At 41.3% G+C, this 21,504-nt stretch overlaps 1 protein-coding gene across 1 annotated transcript in view; it reads left to right on the forward strand.

Moving 5' to 3' along the window:
• LOC126272599 (uncharacterized) overlaps positions 1 to 20,768 on the forward strand; it is an 86,942-nt gene extending 66,174 nt beyond the window's left edge. The window contains exon 4 of the mRNA XM_049975542.1: positions 19,731 to 20,768. Coding sequence (XP_049831499.1) covers positions 19,731 to 19,861 — 131 coding nt within the window. The 3' untranslated portion in view covers positions 19,862 to 20,768. The remainder of the gene's footprint in view (positions 1 to 19,730) is intronic.
• Positions 20,769 to 21,504: the final 736 nt, after the last annotated feature.

Genomic DNA, 21,504 nt, shown 5'->3' on the forward strand with positions numbered 1-21,504 from the left:
AAGACGCTGCCTTATATTTCAGCACGCGGAGATTCCACTATGTGTGCCATAAGAGAGTGTTTTTAAACACATTGCTAAGCACAATGGCAACTTCTTTGACAAGGACCATTTCAGGTCCGCAGTAAAGCTGGTGAAGCATGTGTTTCGAAACGGTGACTCCGAGGCTCCGGAATGGAAACGTGAAGATGTTCAACAATCACAAAACGACCTATCTTTGCGGCTCTGTCATTTCACTGTGACTACTTTGTGGCTATCTCCAGAAAAATAGGTGGGGTTCTGGACGGGCACGACAGAAGACACGTTTTCCGAACGACAAAGGTGACAAAAGAATTGCTATGCTGTAACCGAGCGGTTCTAGGCGCTTCAGTCCGGAACTGCGCTCCAGCTACGATCGCAGGTTCGAATCCTGCCTTGGGCAAGCATGTGTGTGATGTCCTTAGGTAAGCTAGGTTTAAATAGTTCTAAGTATAGGGGATGACCTCAGATGTTAAGTCCCATAGTGCTTAGATCCATTTGAACCATTTCGGACATGGCTTGTCATGCACACCCCTTTCATCACCTTGAAAATGCCATACCCGTCCCCTTACATTGCACACTTCTTCTGTATCGTCTCAATACACCTTTAGCAATAGTTGATGGATTTCAATCGGCGCAGTTTCTTCAGCAGTGAGGTATTCAGTCACACATCGCAGATGAATACTTGCGTTCTTATCAGACACCATTTTGGAACACTCCTCTGCTGCCGCCAACTTCCGCAGAACAGCGGAATCACCTGAAAATGAAAGACGAAGGTGGTACGTGGTTCCCTATTCGTACCACACTTACCCACCATATCTTAGATGACATAGAAGAGGAAGCTGGATGGAATCACGGTTGGTAGTCACAATTTATAATTAAGACAGATTATTGACATTTCGCCTTTTAAGGAATTTGACAATTACAAATTGTGGACAAGCCAATAGATAAAGCTTTGCAAATACAGTTAGAAACACAACGTACTCAGTACTCAAATAAACAGTCACTTAAGAGGAGATTATAAAAAAATGAAAGTGTCATGCATTTATAGAAACTTTAAGTCTAGCAGTTCTCAATTACTTCACATAGCCACTTCATCAAATTCCTTAAAACCAGTTATTACATTAAGATGGCCACACTCAACATTCTTCACTACAATACCCTTATACGCTTACTATTTCAGTCCATTAAAGAAGCACTTGTTAAAAGGTCAATTACAAACTTAATGTTGCCAGGCACTAACACCCCTCGCTTTGTTTTACCTAATTATGAAAACAGAATTACAGACACACTTGAGAAATTCAAACTACAATATAGCATTTCCCTCAAAATACGTATAATGGAAACAGTTACCAGTGAAGGGTGAGTTAATGACACTTCAGCAATAGTGCCAAGTTAAGATCTAATTACATAACATGATAGAACCACTTACATAAAAAAACTACAGCAGAAACACTGATCTTTAAAAATGAATGTTCACGTGCTCAGACGTGTTAGTAAAAGACTGCACAAGGAACTCAGCAGATGCTATGCAATTTAAAGTTTAGCCAGAAGGTTTAAAAATGAATTGGCTCTAAGCACTATGGGACTTAACATCTGAGGTCATCAGTCCCGTAGACTTGTTGTTGTTTGGTCTTCAGTCCTGAAACAGGTTTGATGCAGCTCTCCATGCTACTCTATCCTGTGCAAGCTTCTTCATCTGCCAGTACTTGCTGCAACCTACATCCTTCTGAATCTGCTTAGTGTATTCATCTCTTGGCCTACCTCTACAATTTTTACCCTCCACGCTGCCCTCCAATGCTAAATTTGTGTTCTCTTGATGCCTCAGAACATCTACCAACTGGTCCCTTTTTCTTGTCAAGTTGTGCCACAAACTCCTCTTCTCCCCAATTCTCTTCAGTACCTCCTCATTAGTTATGTGATCTACCCATCTAATCTTCAGCATTCTTCTGTAGCACCACATTTCGAAAGCTTCTGTTCTCTTCTTCTCCAAACTATTTATCGTCCATGTTTCACTTCCATACATGGCTACACTCCATACAAATACTTTCAGTAACGGCTTCCTGACACGTAAATCTATACTCGAAGTCCACAAATTTCTCTTCTTCAGAAACGCATTCCTTGCCATTGCCAGTCTACATTTTATATCCTCTCTACTTCGACCATCATCAGTTACTTTGCTCCCCAAATAGCAAAACTCCTTTACTACTTTAAGTGTCTCATTTTCTAATCTAATTCCCTCAGCATCATCCTACTTAATTCGACTACATTCGATTATCCTCGTTTTGCTTTTGTTGATGTTCATCGTATATCCCCCTTTCAAGACTCTATCCATTCCGTTCAACTGCTCTTCCAAGTCCTTTGCTGTCTCTGACAGAATTAGAATATCATCGACGAACCTCAGAGTTTTTATTCCTTCTCCAAGGATTTTAACACCTACTCCGAATTTTTCTTTTGTTTCTCTTACTGCTTGCTCAATATACAGATTGAATAACATCGGGCGGAGGCTACCCCTCTGTCTCACTCCCTTCCCAACCACTGCTTCCCTTTCATTCCCCTCGATTCTTATAACTGCAATCTGATTTCTATATAAATTGTAAATAGCCTTTCCCTCCCTGTATTTTACCCCTGCCACCTTTAGAATTTGAAAGAGAGTATTCCAGTCAACATAGTCAAAAGTTTCTCTAAGGCTACAAATGCAAAAAACGTGGGTTTGCCTTTCCTTAATCTGGCTTCTAAGATAAGTCGTAGGGTCATTATTGCCTCACGTGTTCCAACATTTCTACGGAATCCAAACTGATCTTCCCCTAAGTCGGCTTCTATCAGTTTTTCTATTCGTCTGTAAAGAATTCGCATTAGCATTTTGCTGCTGTGACTTATTGAACTGATAGTTCGGTAAATTTTACAACTGTCAACACCTGCTTTCTTTGGGACTGGAGTTATTATGATATTCTTCTTGAAGTCTGAGGGTATTTCGCCTGTCTCATACATCTTGCTCACCACATCGTATAACTTTGTCTGGACTGGCTCTCCCAAGGCCGTCAGTAGTTCCAATGGATTGTTGTCTACTCCCAGGGCCTTGTTTCGACTCAGGTCTTTGAGTGCTCTGTCGGACTCTTCACGCATTATCGTATCTCCCATTTCATCTTCATCTACATCCTCTTCCATATCCATAATATTGTCCTCAAGTACATCGCACTTGTATAGACCCTCTATATACTCCTTCCACCTTTCTGCTTTTCCTTCTTTGCTTAGAACTGGGTTTCCATCTGAGCTCTTGACGTTCATACAAGTGGTTCTCTTTTCTCCAAAGGTCCTTTTAATTTTCCTGTAAGCAGTACCCATCTTACCCCTAGTGAGATAAGTCTCTACATCCTTACCTTTGGCCTCTAGCCATCCCTGCTTAGCCATTTTGCTCTTCCTGTCGATCTCATTTTTGAGACGTTTGTATTCTTTTTTGCCTGCTTCATTTACCGAATTTTTATATTTTCTCCTGTCATCAATTAAATTCAGTGTAACTTCTGTTGCCCAAGGATTTCTGCTAGCCCTCGTCTTTTTACCTACTTGATCCTCTGGTGCCTTCACTACTTCATCCATCAGAGCTACCCATTGTTCTTCTATTGCATTTCTTTCCCCCATTCCTGTCAATTGTTCCCTTATGCCCTCCCTAAAACTCGGTACAACCTCTGGTTCTTTCAGTTTATCCAGGTCCCATCTCCTTAAATTCCCACCTTTTTGCAGTTTCTTCAGTTTTAATCTACAGTTCATAAGCAATAGATTGTGGTCCCAGTACGCATCTGCCCCTGGATATGTCTTAAAAATTAAAACCTGATTCCTAAATCTCTGTCTTACCATTATATAATCTATCTGATACCTTCTAGTATCTCCAGGATTCTTCCATGTATACAACCTTCTTTTATGATTCTTGAATTAAGTGTTAGCTACGATTAAGTTATACTCTGTGCAAAATTCTACCAGACGGGTTCCTCTTTAATTTCTTAACCACAATCCCTATTCACCTAGTATGTTTCCTTCTCTTCCTTTACCTACTCGCTAATTCCAGTCACCCATAACTATTAAATTTCCGTCTCCCTTCACTACCTGAATAATTTGTTTTATCTTATCATATATTTCATCAATTTCTTCATCATCTGCAGAGCTATATGGCATATGAACTTGTACTACTGTAGTAGGCATGGGCTTTGTGTCTATCTTGGCCACAATAATGCGTTCACTATGCTGTTTGTAGTAGCTTACCCGCACTCCTATTTTTTTAGTCATTATTAAACCTACTCCTGCATTACCCCTATCTGATTTTGTAGTTGTAACCCTGTATTCACCTGACCAAAAGTCTTGTTCCTCCTGCCACCGAACTTCACTGATTTCCACTATATCTAACTTTCACCTATCTATTTTCCTTTTCAAATTTTCTAACCTGCCTGCCCGATTAATGGATCTGACATTCCACGCTCCAATCCGTAGAATGCCAGTTTTCTTTCTCCTGATAACGACGTCCTCTTGAGTAGTCCCTGTCCGGAGATCCCAGTGGGACTATTTTACCTCCGGAATATTTTACCCAAGGGACTCCATCATCATGTAACCATACAGTAAAGCTGCATGCCCTCGGGAAAGATTACGGCTGTAGTTTCCTATTCTTTCGCAGTAACAGCACAACAAGGGCGTTTTGGTTAGTGTTACAAGGCCAGATCAGTCAGTCATACAGACTGTTGCCCCAGCAACTACTGAAAAGGCTCCTGCCCCTCTTCAGGAACGACACGTTTGTCTGGCCTCTCAAAAGATACCCCTCTATTGTGGTTGCACCTAGGGTACAGCCAACTGGATCGCTGAAGAATCCCAAATTTACATCCCGCTATTTGTACTTCCTTTGCCTCGCAATTGCTTATTTCCAACTGGCGGTCTACATAATGTATCGTTGTTATCTCAGATATACACCTACACATCGGAGTCGTGCATTCATCTTAGAACTACTTAAACCTAACTAACCGAAGGACGTCACACACATTCATGCCCGCGTCAGGATTCGAACCTGCGACCGTACCAGCAGGGCCCTTCCAAACTGAAGCGCCTAGAACCGCTCGGCCACAACGGCCGGGAAAGGTTCAAGCATTAGCTCTACACCGACGACATCTGGTGCTGACACCCCAAGTGACCACAAAAATAGGGGGCATTACTTTCGGATCGAACCTCGTATATGTAGAGAAAGTGTCTGAGCGTGTTTTGTTTCTTTATGGCAGTAGGGATCACCGCCTCTATAGAAGAATGGCAGCCGCCGTGGTAGTTGTGCATATTCGGTCAGTTGCACTGGAGAAAAGACAAAAAAAAAAAAAAAAGAGGTCAGCATCGCTGACACTAGGACGGAATGTTCCGGCTTTGATTCCCGCTACCTCCTCAATTTTTTTATGAGGTGGGGAGGTAGCGAAAAGAGTTGACTCAGCCTCATGAGGTAAGATGAAGAGATGGTTGATGAAAGATGCAGCGGCATCGTCAGGATTCGTGTACCAGCAATTATGGCTGGAGGAACTGGGGAAATGCCATCACATTCCCCACGATCATAGATCGTTCTTGGTTGAAATGGCTCTGAGCACTATGGGACTCAACTGCTGTGGTCATCTGTCCCCTAGAACTTAAAACTACTTAAACCTAACTAACCTAAGGACACCACACACATCGATGCCTGAGGCAGGATTCGAACTTGCGACCGTAGCGGTCGCTCAGTTCGAGACTGTAGCGCCTAGAACTTCTTGGCCACTCCGGCCGGCCATAGATCGCTATTCCTACGACCTTATCGGAGGGCGCACGAGGTGGCCAACAGAAACGTCGGAGAGTAAACGAACACGTAGACAGCTTATGGGAACGTGCACACGGCAGACAGTTTTTTGAGCGAAGATGAATGCACAACTCCGATGTGTAGGTGTATATCTGAGATGACAATGATACATTATGTAGACCGCCAATTGAAAATAAGCCATTGCAAGGCAAGGGAGATACAAATAGTTGGATGTAAATTTGGGATTACTTCGGCAATTACCGTACGTCATCACAAGGATCAGTTCATTGGCAATATGATAAAGGATAGCAAAACAATAAATAAATAAAGTTAGAATTATTTCACCTCACTTTAGCTCCACACCATTCCAGTTACCAATCAGTTCCGCATATTCTTCCTCCTGTAGCTTTTTCTTTGCGTTACGGTCATGATATTCTGCACTGGAAGTATCAAACAAAGGACGACATCTCTGTATCAATATCCATCGTTAAAGCAACGTATCAGTGCAGTATGACTACTAAACTGACGGTCGTGTGCTTAAGGCTATTTACATGTGTATGGTTCAAATGGCTCTGAGCACTATGGGACTCAACTGCTGTGGTCATTAGTCCCCTAGAACTTAGAACTACTGAAACCTAACTAACCTAAGGTGATAACACACATGCATGCCCGAGACAGGATTCGAACGTGCGACCGTAGTGGTCGCGCGGTTCCAGACTGTAGCGCTACGTTTAGTAGTGAAATGACGTAGAATCAGTCACACGCTATAGAAAGAGTTAACACATCATCATTGAGAGCTTTTGTATATGTAGGTTTGTTGAGATTTCGGCTCATTATAACTGATTACTAATGCTAGAAACTGATTATGTGGTTTATGTCAGGGATACTGAATACTGTTTCGCGATAATTATGTGGGTTCCAAAATGGTTCCAATGGCTCTGAGCGCTATGGGACTTAACTTCTGAGGTCATCAGTCCCCTAGAACTTAGGACTACTTAAAACTAACTAACTTAAGAACATCACACACATCCATGCCCGAGGCAGGATTCGAACCTGCGACCGTAGCGGTCACACGGTTTCCGCCTGGAGCACCTAGAACCGCTCGACCACCCCGGTCGGCAATTATGTGGGTCATTAGGAAAGTAAAGAACGTTTCTTTCTGCTGAAATATTTATTTTATACAATTAAGAGAACTGATAATAACTAAACGAAACTAATATAATTAATCGGAACTGCTTTTTACGTACAATTTTATACCCAGGCTTCTTTTCTACGTAATCATCGTACAAATTTAGGCACTTTTCGTACCGTTTTACCAGTTTTTCTATGTGTTCTGCATACTCAGCTGCAACCAAGTTGTTGAACCGGGGGTCAACAGCTTCTTAAAGTCCATCGTCACTCCCGTAGCGCTGTTCACTCATCCAGACTGTATGGCAGATGGTGAAACATTTCCCACTGGAACCGCCGAAGCAAGTCCTCACTCGCGCTGTGGACGGACGTGAACTATTGTGAAGGAGGGTGACGCCACTGGTTAGCAGTCCACGCCACGTGGTTTTAACGGAGCGTCGACGTCGATTAAGCGTCTGATAGTAGGCCGCTACATTTATGCCGCTACATTTATTCCTCACCTTCCAAAAGATAAATGTAGTGTAATGTAACCTTTAGGCATTAGTGGGTTAGCAGGAGGCCCTTACGATGCCAAAACGTCGTAGCCGTACTCTTTCTGGTGCTCAAGTTTCTTTTGGTTTTTTTTTTTCTTTTCGATGCGAATTGGTATGGGTGGAGGTTATACTTAACAGCCGAACTAAGTTAATAATTGGCTCCTTCTACCGACCCCCAGACTCCGATGATACAGTTGCTGAACAGTTCAGAGAAAATTTGAGTCTCGTAAGAAATAAATACCCCACTCATACGGTTATAGTTGGTGGGAACTTCAATCTTCCCTCGATATGTTGGTAAAAATACTTGTTCAAAACCGGTGGTAGGCAGAAAACATCTTACGAGATTGTCCTAAATGCTTTCTCTGAAAATTATTTCGAGCAGTTAGTTCACGAATCCACGCGAAAACACATTTGGCCCCTTAGCCACAAACAATCCAGAGCTAATAGAGAGCACCATGACTGATACAGGGATTAGTGATGGCAAGGTCGTTGTAGCTAGGCTCAATACCGTTTCTTCCAAATCCACCAGAAACAAAAACGAAATAATTTTATTTAAAAAAGCGGATAAAGTGTCACTAGAAGCCTTCCTAAGAGACAATCTTCATTCCTTCCGAACTGACTATGAAAATGTAAACGAGATGTGGCTCAAATTCAGAGATATAGTAACAACAGCAATTGAGAGATTCATACCTCATAAATTGGTAAGAGATGCAACTCATCCCCCATGGTACACAAAACAGGTCCGAACGCTGTTGCAGAGGCAACGGAAAAAGCATGCGAAGTTCAGAAGACAGGTGGGATTGACGGAGGACATCGAAAGGGTGCAATGGCAGTTCGTTTTGTATTATCACGTAATAGGGAAGAGAGTGTGGCAGATATGGTACGCGAGTTGCAATGGAAGTCATTAAAGCAAAGACGTTTATCGTCGCGGCGAGATCTATTTACGAAATTTCAGTCACCACCTTTCTCTTCCGTATGCGAAAATATTTTGTTGTGCCCAACCTACAGAGGTAGGAATGATCATCAAAATAAAATAAGAGAAATCAGAGCCTGAACAGAAATGTTTAAGTGTTCGTTTTTCCCGCGGGCTGTTCGGGAGTGGAATGGTAGGGAGATAATATGATTGTGGTTCGATGAACCCTCTGACCAACACTTAAATGTGAATTGCAGAGTAATCATGTAGATGTAGATGTAGATGTCGTTGTGGATAGCGAATGATGTCATTTCATTGCTTGACACTTTGTTTCTGATGTGAAATGTGATATCCAAGTCTGACAATCTGATTCAAAGCTTCATCACCATCCTTTTCATAGCGACAGAGAACGATCAATGCAGTCTGAAAAATTCGAGGCCGGCCGCTGTGGCCGAGCGCTTCTAGGCTCTTCAGTCCGGAACCACGCTGCTGCTACCGTCGCAGGTTCGAATTCTGTCTCGGACATGGATGTGTGTGACGTCCTTAGATTAGTCAGGTTTAAGTAGTTCTAAGTTCTAGGGGACTGAAGACCTCAGATGTTAAGTCCCATTGTGCTTAGAGCCATTTGAGCCATTTGAACAAAATTCTAGGAACCCGCCTCTCACAGACATTCTTATAGCACAGATTTGCACTAACCGTCTCATACAGCACAGGGCTTGAAATGTCTGGAAAGAACGAGCGCAGACCATTAATTATGAAACGCCTATCTTCTTGGATTTTCGTTTCAGTCCTTGCTTTGAGACCGTCACTTACCACCGAGGGCCGACCCTACCGAACTCCGTCGTGAGCAGAGCATTCTTCCGTCCGCTCTTAAGCATGATACACCGCTTCCCAACTGACGCTTCGTTCATCACACTATCTTAAACTTCAGATGACTATAAATTTCGACGAGTTGGACTGCTTGCGGGTTTAAATAGTGGACAACACTCCGCATCACAGACTTGGCGGGATCGTCAATTCTGTCACACATTTTACAGTCACACAGTTTACAGTCTCACAGCTAAGCAGTAAGCAGCCGTTTTGGATAGTAGCTGCCGCCAGACTGAAACGGATGAGTACCTCAAAGTCAGTGGTCTGTCGCAGGTGCTGGTGGGGGAAGGCGGTCATGTGTCAAAACAGAACGCTCTTTACTTTCCGAATAAACCTCGTATAAACTAAAAGACTAGTTGTTTAGAAACAGAAATATTGATATGTTTCCCAAGTATGATTGTCAGTGCACACGTTTAAATGATTTAAGTAATACAACGCAATGACAGAATGTTGCTGTTCTTACAGGTCGTATTTGCACAAGGTTTCCTTTCTCTCGAGCGAAGTACTTAAATTTGTGCTAGTTCCACTTGTTATCTCTTCTTATAATGTGAGAAGGAAATGTTGACGATTGATGGTCACACAGAATGCCGTTATGTTTGTAAACCCTCGTCGCCAGTTTTTTAAACCCTCGTCGTCAGCTTTATAAAGGCTTCCTTGCTACTGCTGTAGAGGCTGAATAGCCACTGTTGTTATATGGTAGTCCGAGTTTGTGAATTCGTGAAACGGCTTCTGATCCAGTAAACCGCTAAGACGATTTCTCCCTGCCACAATTACACAGCTGTGCCCCAGGGTAAGGTAACAGCATAGGCGAACAAAGGTTCTACAACACTCCAATAAATTAGTAACAAAGTCACACAAATGAGTTAAAAAGTTTACTAATCTTTGTGACTAGTTGAATAACGAAATTTGAAACACTGCTTTTAATATAACACAAAACAAGCCCTCAATGGCTAAGTGCAAATAATTGTAGATAAACTTCACAGTGCATAGGTAATGCAACTAACAACCACCTGTTCACTTCTAGAGTTCACTTAAACGACGTTCCCTGTCTAAGTCAACCCTGGACGATGATCTATAAACCAAGTGGACGAGAGCTGCTCTTCTGGCTTCCGAGTAGGATTCTGTCCTTTGTCGTCGTCACTGGCGGATTGTACTCCCCGGCAACTGGCCGAGACGAATTCGATATCTTCATCCTCAGCGCCGCACGTGGCGCTGGCGAAGCTCGCGCAAGTGGCGATTCCATACCACTGACACCAACTCGCATCTTTGCGCCTGTGGTGCTTTTGCCCTGGCTGTGTCTTGTTCGGGAGACACAGCAGCTATTTACTGACTGGCTGTTAGATAATTATAGACAGAAACCTAGGTAGAATAAAAGCAAATACCATTTGTGCCTTAGTCGCACTGCCTGCAGTAATAACGAAAATGAAAATATTACTGGAATTTACAACAACGATTAGGTAATAGAACGTTTTTAGTCTCACATTTATATATCTTCTTAAAATTATAAGTACGGATCGAAAAAGTTCATTAAAGAGTGCATAAATGTTAGGAGCTAATTTGAGTTGCAGTTATTTATGAAACGGAGAGGGTGGAGGGAGAGTCAACGTGAACTTTCGACCTTAAGTGAGCCCATTAGTTCCAATCAGCCTCTTTCTGTAAACTTATTGGGTACTTCCAGACTGTACGTAACAGTCGAAAAGGCTTTAGTTCTCACCGCTGCTCAGACTATTAATCCGTAAAAACGTGTATTTTTTTCGATACTCGGTAAATTTTACCTCAATCTGCAGAAGCTGTCAAATGTTCAAATGTGTGTGAAATCTTATGGGACTTAACTGCTAAGGTCATCAGTCCCTAAGCTTACACACTACTTAACCTAAATTATCCTAAGGACAAACACATACGCCAATGCCCGAGGGAGGACTCGAATCTCCGCCGGGACCAGCCGCACAGTCCACGACTGCAGCGCCTGAGACCGCTTGGCTAATCCCGCGCGGCGCAGAGGCTGTCGTGGCGTCGTTTCACTTCACGTAGTAGCTCGCTACTTACTACAGAGACTGGCTAGACAGTTATATCCGGACCCGGTGTGACGACATTATTTTCTTTTTTTTAAATTTCGAGCACTGTTCGCTGTTGCAGGTAACAGTCGTACAACAGCGCTACCGTCCCACATCGGGGAATAAAAATAGTTGGCTCTGAGCACTATGCGACTTAACTTCTGATGTCATCAGTCGCCTAGAACTTAGAACTAATTAAACCTAACTAACCTAAGGACTTCACACCTATCCATGCCCGAGGCAGGATTCGAACCTGCGACCGTAGCAGTCGCTCGGCTCTAGACTGTAGCGCCGAGAACCGCTCGGCCACTCCGGCCGGCTCGGGGAGTAGCGCCAGACATCATTGAGCTAAACGTCTTCCTCTCTAGCTGTGGATGCTCGTATCCTTTGTTAATGGCGGCGAAACGCTCAGTTTATCAAAATAAAATAAAATAAACAACAATCTGTGCATGTCATAATAGACTTGAAAATTTTCATTATTGAATTGTACGCTTGAACGAAGATGTTCAAAAATGTTTCAAATGGCTCTAACCACTATGGGACTTAACATCTGACGCCATCAGTCCCCTAGACTTAGAGCTACTTGAACCTAACTAACCTAAGTACACCACACACATCCATGCCCGAGGCAGGATTCGAACCTGCCACCGTAGCAGCCGCGTGGTTCCGGACTGAATCGCCTAGAACCGCTCGGCCACAAAGCCCGGCAACGAAGTTGTAACCAATATTTTTGTTGGAAGTGAGTTAGACTTGAAATAGAGTTGCATCTTACGCCCTGCAACTGCTGGTCCAATTGTTTTACTTTTGGTACTATTGTCGAATGTTTTTGCAACAAGGGGAATGCAAAAACGCTTGAGTAAAGGAAAGCAGACAGAGAGACAAGATTTGTGAGTGGAAGGACGATAAACGCAAGGCACTGCGTTATATCTGATGCCCTAATAAGTCCAGGAGGAGTGACCCTCTTTCTGTAATATCGTTACTTGATGGAGTGAGTGGAATGAAGCTGTAACGGGTACTTATAATGATAAGACGTTTCTCGTAATTTGCGTAGGCCGGAAGGTATATCTTAACTATTTCCAAGGCTCCAATATAGTACTGTAACACTTAATTGAAAATTAATGTTTTGAACATAATTTCGATTCTTCATGTGATTTTCATTCGAAGTTAAGCCTAAATATCGCGGATTTCCAATCAAATGGCCAATCTGTGTCTCGTTACCATTGTTCTCTCGTATATCATTTGCCTTTAGATATCGGTATGGGCCTCCGTAGAAATTTATCCAAGAAGGTACAAGATTCCAAAACTGTCACTGTTTTTAGGAGTGACTCGGTGAGTCTGAGAACGTATTGCGCCCAGAGAATTGAATTTCTCTGGATTGTTTCAAAACTTATTGTACTTAAACATCCTCAAAGTGGATTACTTGACATTTAAATGGCAACGAACATTTCAGTAGTATATATTACGTGCAATGATCTGCAATTAGATCTTTCTTATGATTAAAACCTGAGCATCCAGCGAGCTACCCACAAAGAACAATTAGATCATTCCTATAATGTTATCACTGGAATTTAAAAATTCAAAACATATAAAAAATCGGAATGACTGTTGGATAGCAACAAAAGTAACCAGCAAAAATAAGACATTAACTCTCTTCATAGTGGAGCAACAGGGAATAAACTTTATGAAACACGTACCGATCTGTGATTGCATCTACAATAATTTACTTCCTTGCTAAACTCCCCATGACAACGCGTAAATGAATTTTTTGCATTATTTTTATGCTTGCTATTATTTAATGTTGGCTAGTGCAGTAAAAGTTTTGCACAAAATGTGTTTTAAAAGCAACATTTTTTTGTACTCTTTTGGTAAAGTGTAAACTAAGGTCAGTATTCGACCTCCCAAAAACACTCCGGAATTGGTCGCCGTATTCGACATTTTACAGCCTAGGACTGAACCAAAGCGGTCGTCGTCTCCCCAGTTTATGGAGTAGCTATTCCACCTGTATGCGGGATTCCCAACACAGTGACTGCATGTTGCCCCGGGTTGCACCCCACGAAATTGGGTACGATCCCAACTGCTGAAGAGAACATAGTTTGGACATTGTGTTCGGGCTACCTACCCCCATGAACCATGGATCTTGCCGTTGGTGGGGAGGTTTGCGTGCCTCAAGCGATACAGATAGCCGTATCGTAGGTGCAACCACAACGGAGGGGTGTTTGTTGAGAGGCCATGGAGTGTAGCCATGTATGGAAGTGAAACGTGGACAAGAAATAGTTTAGAGAAGAAGAGAATAGAAGCTTTCGAAATGTGGTGCTACAGAAGAATGCTGAAGGTTAGATGGGTAGGTCACGTAACTGAGGAGGTATTGAATAGAATTGGGGAGAAGAGGAGTTTGTGGCGCAACTTGACAAGAAGAAGGCACCGGTTGGTAGCACATGTTCTGAGGCATCAAGGGATCACAAATTTAGCATTGGAGGGAGGCGTGGAGGGTAAAAATCGTAGAGGGAGACCAAGAGATGAATACACTAAGCAGAAATATTTCAAAGGGCTCTGAGCACTATGGGACTTAACATCTGAGGTCATCAGTCCCCTAGAACTTAGAACTACTTAAACCTAACTAACTTAAGGACATCACACACTGCCCGAGGCAGGATTCGAACCTGCGACCGTAGCGTCGTGCGGTCCCAGACTGTAGCGCGTAGAACCGCTCGGCCACTCAGGCCGGCAAAAGATAGGGAAGTCGATATGAAGTGTTCCGGACAAATCTGATATGTGACGAAACCTAATGACGGACTCAACAAACGCCCTTTATTTACATTCACTTACCATTGTTAACAAAGTAGTTACTGCCAAGTGTGCCCTTGCTTCAACGGGCATAAGCTGGCTGATAGCTTGTTGACGTAAAGAATATTTAATAATAAATAAAAACTTAAAATATAGCACTGAAAGACCTGAGTCGAAGCAAGGTCCCGGGAGTAGACAAGATTCCATTAGAACTACTGACGGCCTTCGGAGAGCCAGTCATGACAAAACTCTACGATCTGGTGAGCAAGATGTATGAGACAGGCGAAATACCCTCAGACTTCAAGAAGAATATAATAATTCCAAACCCAAAGAAAGCAGTTGTTGATAGATGTGAAAATTACCGAACTATCAGTTTAATAAGCCACGGCTGCAACATAATAACACGAATTCTCTACAGACGAATGGAAAAACTAGTTGAAGCCGACATTGGGTAAGACCAGTTTGGATTCCTTAGAAATGTTGGAACACGTGAGGCAATATTGACCCTACGACTTATCTTAGAAGCTAGATTAAGGAAAGGCAAACCTACGTTTTTAGCATTTGTAGACTTAGAGAAAGCTTTTGACAATGTTAACTGGAATACTCTCTTTAAAATTGTGAAGGTGGCAGGGGTAAAATACAGAGAGCTAAGGCTATTTACAATTTATACAGAAACCAGATGGCAGTTACAAGAGTCGAGGGACATGAAAGGGAAGCAGTGGTTGTGAAGGGAGTAAGACAAAGTTGTAGTCTCTTCCCAATGTCATTCAAACTGTATATTGAGCAAGCACTAAAGGAAAGAAAAGAAAATTCCGGAGTAGGAATTAAAATCCATGGAGAAGAAATAAAAACTTTGAGGTTCGCCGATGACATTGTAATTCTGTCAGAGACAGCAAAGGACTTGAAAGAGCAGTTGAACGGAATGTACAATGTCTTGAAGGGAGGATATAAGATGAACATCAACAAAAGCAAAACGATAATAATGGAGTGTAGTCCAATTACGTCGAGCGATGCTGAGGGAATTAGATTAGGAAATGAGACACTTAAAGTAGAAAGGAGTTGTGCTATTTGGGGAGCAAAATAACTGATGATGGTCGAAGTAGAGAGGACATAAAATGTAGACTGGCAACGGCAAGGAAGGCGTTTCTGAAGAAGAGAAATTTGTTGACGTCGAGTATAGATTTAAATGCCAGGAAGTCGTTTCTGAAAGTATTTGTATGGAGTGTAGCCATGTATGGAAGTGAAACATGGACGATAAATAGTTTGTACAAGAGGAGAATAGAAGCATTTGAAATGTGGTGCTACAGAAGAATGCTGAAGATTAGATGGGTAGATCACATAACTAATGAGAAGGTATTGAATAGAATTGGGGTGAAGAGGAGTTTGTGGCACAACTTTACAAGAAGAAGTTACCAGTCGGTAGGACATTTTCTGAGGCATCAAGGGATCACAAATTTAGCGTTAGAGGGCATCGTGGAGGGTAAAAATCGTAGAGGGAAACCAAGAGATGAATACACCAAGCAGATTCAGAAGGATGTAGCTTGCGGTAAGTTCTGGGAGATGAAGCTTGCACAGGGTAGAGTAGCATGGGGAGCTGCATCAAACCAGTCTCGGGACTGAAGACCACAACAACAACAACAACACTTAAAATATATAGCTCTACAATCGGCAGGAAGTATATACAATGTGCAGCCGATATTTTTATAAGCAGGTACTTCTATAATTCTTCCGTCTATATATCGTTACATTTTATTGATATATCGAGGGCCTGTTAAAATATTTTGTTTAAATGTTTCTCTAGTAATTTAGAAATTTTAATTTTTATTAATTTTTGATTCTTTATTCCAAAACAGCAAGGTGGAGTTAATTTTACATTTAATATATGAAATTTCATTAATAATTTTATATACAGGCAATTACTAATCATAGAATTTTGCGACATTTAACTCTGAATTCGGGTAAGTAACATATCAACGTCAGGATCGATCGACGTGGTTGTAGTTCTCAGGATCTTTTCATCAGGTTCATCTGAGATTTTGGTTCTGTTGTTACTTTTTTTGTGCTTCAGTATTGCTAATAGCTCTTCACAGACGTATGTGCATCCAGACAAAGGAGATGTATAAATCACACATGGCTGTGCAGCAAGGGATATTTGTTCTGGGCAGGTATGATTCGTAAAAGTCCATCAAAGATACACGATCAAACTTTTCTTTTAGTGGGATGTCAGGCTGCAATTCTATGCGTTCCATCTGAAAATCTTCTGGCAATGTATCTATACTGTTCGTAATGTCGTATAAATACAATAATTGTGCTACTTTTTTCGAAAATCTTGAAATCGATTTTCAAATTCTTGCATCAAATCATCCCGACTTTAGTATTACGGCCGACCGCTGTGGCTGAGCGGTTCTAGGCGCTTCAGTCTGGAACCGCGTGACCGCAGGTTGGAATCCTGCCTCGGGCATGGATATGTGTGATGTCCTCAGATTGCTCAGGTTTAAGTAGTTGTATGTTCTTGGGGACTGATGATCTCAGATATTAAGTCCCATAGTGCTCAGAGCCATTTTTTTTTAGTATTACGTTTGGCGGAATTACAAGAGAATATTTGCATTTACTAGTACTTGCCATAATTTCAGTCTCATCTGGGACCCATTTATTGTTTGAAACAATGTACTGAAGACGCCTGTCATGCAAATGAGCGGTGAAGTTTACCAAAATTGCTACATCTGCCACCCAGTTGGCATTCTCAAGTTCTGGCACCGATTTTACTTTCGATATTATGAACGATTTGATTTCATTAATTATGCTATAAAATCTTTTTAATAATGTATCTGGTCTCTAATGCGCCACCTTACTTCTGTAAAATAAGCGGTATCACCGTACTCAGCACACAAACTTTTGAGGAATTCGTAGCATTAACGCTGATTCAGTCCTATAGCTGTTCAGATATAACATAGAACTTCCTTGTATTTCCATAAATTATTTTCATTATTACATTACGCATCTTTAAATCCCTAGTTTCGCAGTTGCAACTGAACTAGCCGTAAGAAACATAGCAGCGCGTCTGACGGACTGATCGGTTATAAGAACGAGATTGTGGGGGTTCAATTATAGCGTGCCGAAAACCGAATTTTACGCATTTTTCTTTTTCTTTTATTTTATTGCCGATCGTCTGATGCATGCTCACTTCTTGGATCGTATTGATACTTGCTTTGGCCCGCATGCTGTCCGCGGGACGCGGGTTGAACACCCCCGGTCTACTGCAATAGATCTGCCGTATCAGAAAGCCGCCATGTGTCTTCTTTGTCCACAAGGAAATGGTAAACTACTATTGAAATTACGTTATGCAGCAAGGGGAGGGAGCGTTTGTGGAGGAATTAGGAAAGGATGTCGGGTAGATATACTGAAGCCACGTTTATGTCTGGGAATCATTTCCGAATCTATACACCAGGTTGTTAGGTCCGTCGTTTTTTGCATCTCAATAAGTGCTCCGTGTGGAAGGAACAAAGATAAGATTGGGGGGGCTTCTTCAACTCTGTTCTGTGAAGGACAGTATCGTAAGCGCCGCCTCACCAAGCAATGGGCAATAATGTCCCGTAAACAGTGTGGCAATCAAACAAGTCCAAATTACACAGGGTTTCCCAGGAAGAACACTCAATATTCAGGGATATAACAGGTAAGGTCATTCGAAGCAAAGAAACATGGGCTCTAAAATACCTTAAGAGATATGAACACGTGTTCCGCAGAAGAGATGTGTTTCACTGTAGCGAAGATGAACAGGTTTTCGCAGCTCTTAAGCCCATGTTTACTGGACATGTTTTCCTTTTTTTGGTCCATTCTGTCACCTTTCGAAATATGGAAACTAAAAAGCTTGCAATAAATAAGCTTGTTATCCGATATCGAAGATGAAGAAGTGCTCATAGCTTTTAAGTAATTCATTTTAGATCCCATGTTTGCTGAATTTTTTGCTTCGAATTCTCGTTCCTGTTATATCATTGAATATTAGCCATTACTCCTGAGACATCCTGTATAGCTATTGCTAAAGCCATAGTACTGACTATTGCTCCCTGCTGCTCAAATTCTGCTGTTTACTTATATCGCAGACAATCACTGCTACAAATTCGGGAGTATTTTCTAATGAATCGAAAATCTATAACCCCTCCCCATAACGTCTCTAATGTGTCCCTAGGGGTTCTTTACTTATGGTATGAATGGGACAGCGCTCAAATGGTTTAAATCATACCTAACTGGAAGAGTGCAGAAAGCTGAAATAAGCAGGTCACATAATATGCAAAAAACGTGATTTCTCAAACTGGGAGCCAATTAAGGATGGGGTGCCGCAAGGTTCGGTCTTGGGTCCTGTGCTGTTCTTAATATATATGAATGATTTGCTATTCTATGTTCACTAAGATGCAAAGCTGGTACTTTTTGCCGATGATACAAGTATAGCTATCACACCTAACAGACAAGAATTAACTGGCGAAATTTTAAACGATGTTTTTCAGAAAATCATTAAATGATTATCTGCAAATGGGCTCTCATTCAACTTTGACAAAACACAGTATATACAGTTCCACACAGTAAATGGAATAACACCATTAATAAATATAGACTTCGATCAGAAATCGGTAGCTAAGGTAGAATATTCAGAATGTCTTGGTGTAATCGTTGATGAGCGGTTGAACTGGAAAAAACACACTGAGGATCTTATGAAACGTTTGAGTTCAGCTACTTATGCTATTAGGGTCATCGCAAATTTTGGCGATATACATCTCAATAAATTATCTTACCACGCCTATTTTCATTCTCTGCTTCCGTATGGCATCATATTCTGGGGTAACTCATCACTGAGTAAAAGAGTGTTCATTGCACAAAAGTGTATAATCAGAATAATTGCTGGAGCTCATCCAAGATCATCCTGTAGACACTTATTTAAAGAGCTAGGGATCTTCACAGTAGCCTCACAATATATACATATATATTTACTTATGAAATTTGTTATTAACAATCCGAACAAATTCAAAAGTAATAGAGTGTACATGGCTACAACACTAGCAGAAAGGATGATCTTCAATACTCAAGTTTAAATCTAAATTTGGCACAGAAGTGGGTAGATTATGCTGCCACAAAAGTCTTTGGTCACTTACCTAATAGCATCAAAAGTCTCACAGATAGCCATATAGCATTTAAAAGGAAATTAAACGAATTTCTTAATGGCAACTCCTTCTACTCATTAAATGAATTTTTGGATATAGTAAGTCGGTAATTTCCCCACCCGCAAAAAATATATTGAATTTCATGTAATATTTTGTGTAATGTAATATCTTGTATTGACACATTTTATTAACGTGTTCCACATCATTACGTAGTGTCGTATTCATGATCGATGGAAAAAGTACTAATCTAATCTAATATAATCTAATCTAACTCAAATGCTGCAACCCCTTCAATTGTGGCGCTCTACTCGTAGGTAGCGCTCATGGTAATTCTGTGTATGTCATAGATACAACGTCAGGCGTGATCTCCTGATCTGATTTTAACCCGAGTTTACTGCTTGCGTGTAATGCACCATTAATCAGTCCACTGAAGTTAGTTGAGAATCCTTTCGGCATGTATGTGTGATTTCTGCGTGTTGCGCCCTGTTCCAGGTCGCAAAACGTGCAGACAGCGCTCTCCACGAGATCACCAGCTTCCAGCAGCTACGTCGGGAACTCGTAACAGGACAGGACAACAGGCGCAGACCGACATGCCAGGCAACAGCCAACTTGGTGCCACGTAACTACCACCATCTGCTCCTTGTCAACTACTTGGCAGTGGCGTCAAATCAATGAATATGCAGTGTTCTTCAAGGTGATATATACTGGCTGCGTCCTGTAGGTTATGGCTCTATTTAATGTCACATAATCAGAAGACTGCGTAAAATAACTCATCATTAAATTCTTTACAATGACTGCCTGTCCTGTGGATTAGCTGCATGTGGAAAAAACACACAGAGGAGATGAAGGAAAACTGGACACCTGACATCGCGATTCCTTGCATACTAGAAATACAAATGTTCGTAGCAAAGTTTCATTCTGTGATAATTACCGGTGAGATATAGAAGGCAAAGAATGGCAACATGTACAACACTGTAGTTACATGTACAGCAGGTACTTTCATTTCGTATGGTATACTCTAGGTACAGGTGTGGTAGACAAAGTGATGCTAAGAAATACACTAAAATATATGGTTATGTGACACTTGACTATCGAAGGGCTCCATCCTAGGAGAATTAAGAATTCAGTAGTGAACGATAAATAAAAAGATGTGGACCAAAAAACGGCCTGTGATTTTTTACTTTGGGAGATCTATTACAACTGGAGAAGGGGAAGGCGATGTTGATAGTGGTATGGAATGGGCAGAAGATAAAAGTGCGTGGTGAAGAAAACAGCAAATCTTCCAAATTGCCACTCTTTGACCAGCAGTTGTTATCAAAATATGCCGAGGACCCTAAATTGCCACAGATATTTTTGTATTGCTAGCGTGCAAGGAACCATACTGTGAAGTGTGTGCGAATTTGGTTTTGCCCGCGTATGCTATCAAACAACAGCTGTTAACACAGTTGTATAAGTAAGAACGTATTTATTTAGCTTGTTCTTAAAAGAATTACTTACACAAATAAGATTAAAAGAAAGAGTGATTATTTATTTTCGTCCTTCCTGTATATCTTATTATGTTAGTATGAAGCGATAGCAGTGTGATACAATTAAATATTTATTTTATGGCAACTATAAAAATAATACAGAAACAACTGAATAGTTGTGCAAGTGTAGAATTAAGCTTTACTCTATGATTTCGGAAAACAATATCAAATACAAGCGCCAAATTAAACTGAGGTGTCATTCATGCAATGAATCAAGCATTGTCGTATAATAAGGATATTGTCACTAAACAAAATGAAATAGGTAAGTACAATGATATCGTGATTTTTGTCAATAATCAATCCAAAAAAAAATCGGGAAAATCCGAAACTCACGAAAGCCATGGGAAATATTTTTGAATCTGTTAGTGAAAGATCCAATCAATTCGTTATCAACGCTGGAAGAAAGAAAAGAAACTGCGTTTTATAAACTAACGTATGTTTATGTCAAACCAATTTCCGGCTTGTTTTGCCATCGCTAGATAACAAGAGAGAAACGCCCATAGAGACACTAGTGCGCAAAAAAAAAAAAAAAAAAAAAAAAATGGTCGTGATATAAGCAGGAAACGTGAGATGGAGTGCTCATCTGTCATCTTAAGTTACAACTGGTAGTGGCTTATGTTTACTGTGGCGAGGTAAAAGTACTGGGAGAGAAACTGAGAACAGATAAATTATAGTGTAAATAGTGGCGCTCCGTGAAGGACACATTCACGCGGATACACCGTTGCTGGTTGCTGTGGTGG

Source organism: Schistocerca gregaria, chromosome 5, assembly GCF_023897955.1.
Source record: "Schistocerca gregaria isolate iqSchGreg1 chromosome 5, iqSchGreg1.2, whole genome shotgun sequence".
Taxonomy (NCBI): domain Eukaryota; kingdom Metazoa; phylum Arthropoda; class Insecta; order Orthoptera; family Acrididae; genus Schistocerca; species Schistocerca gregaria.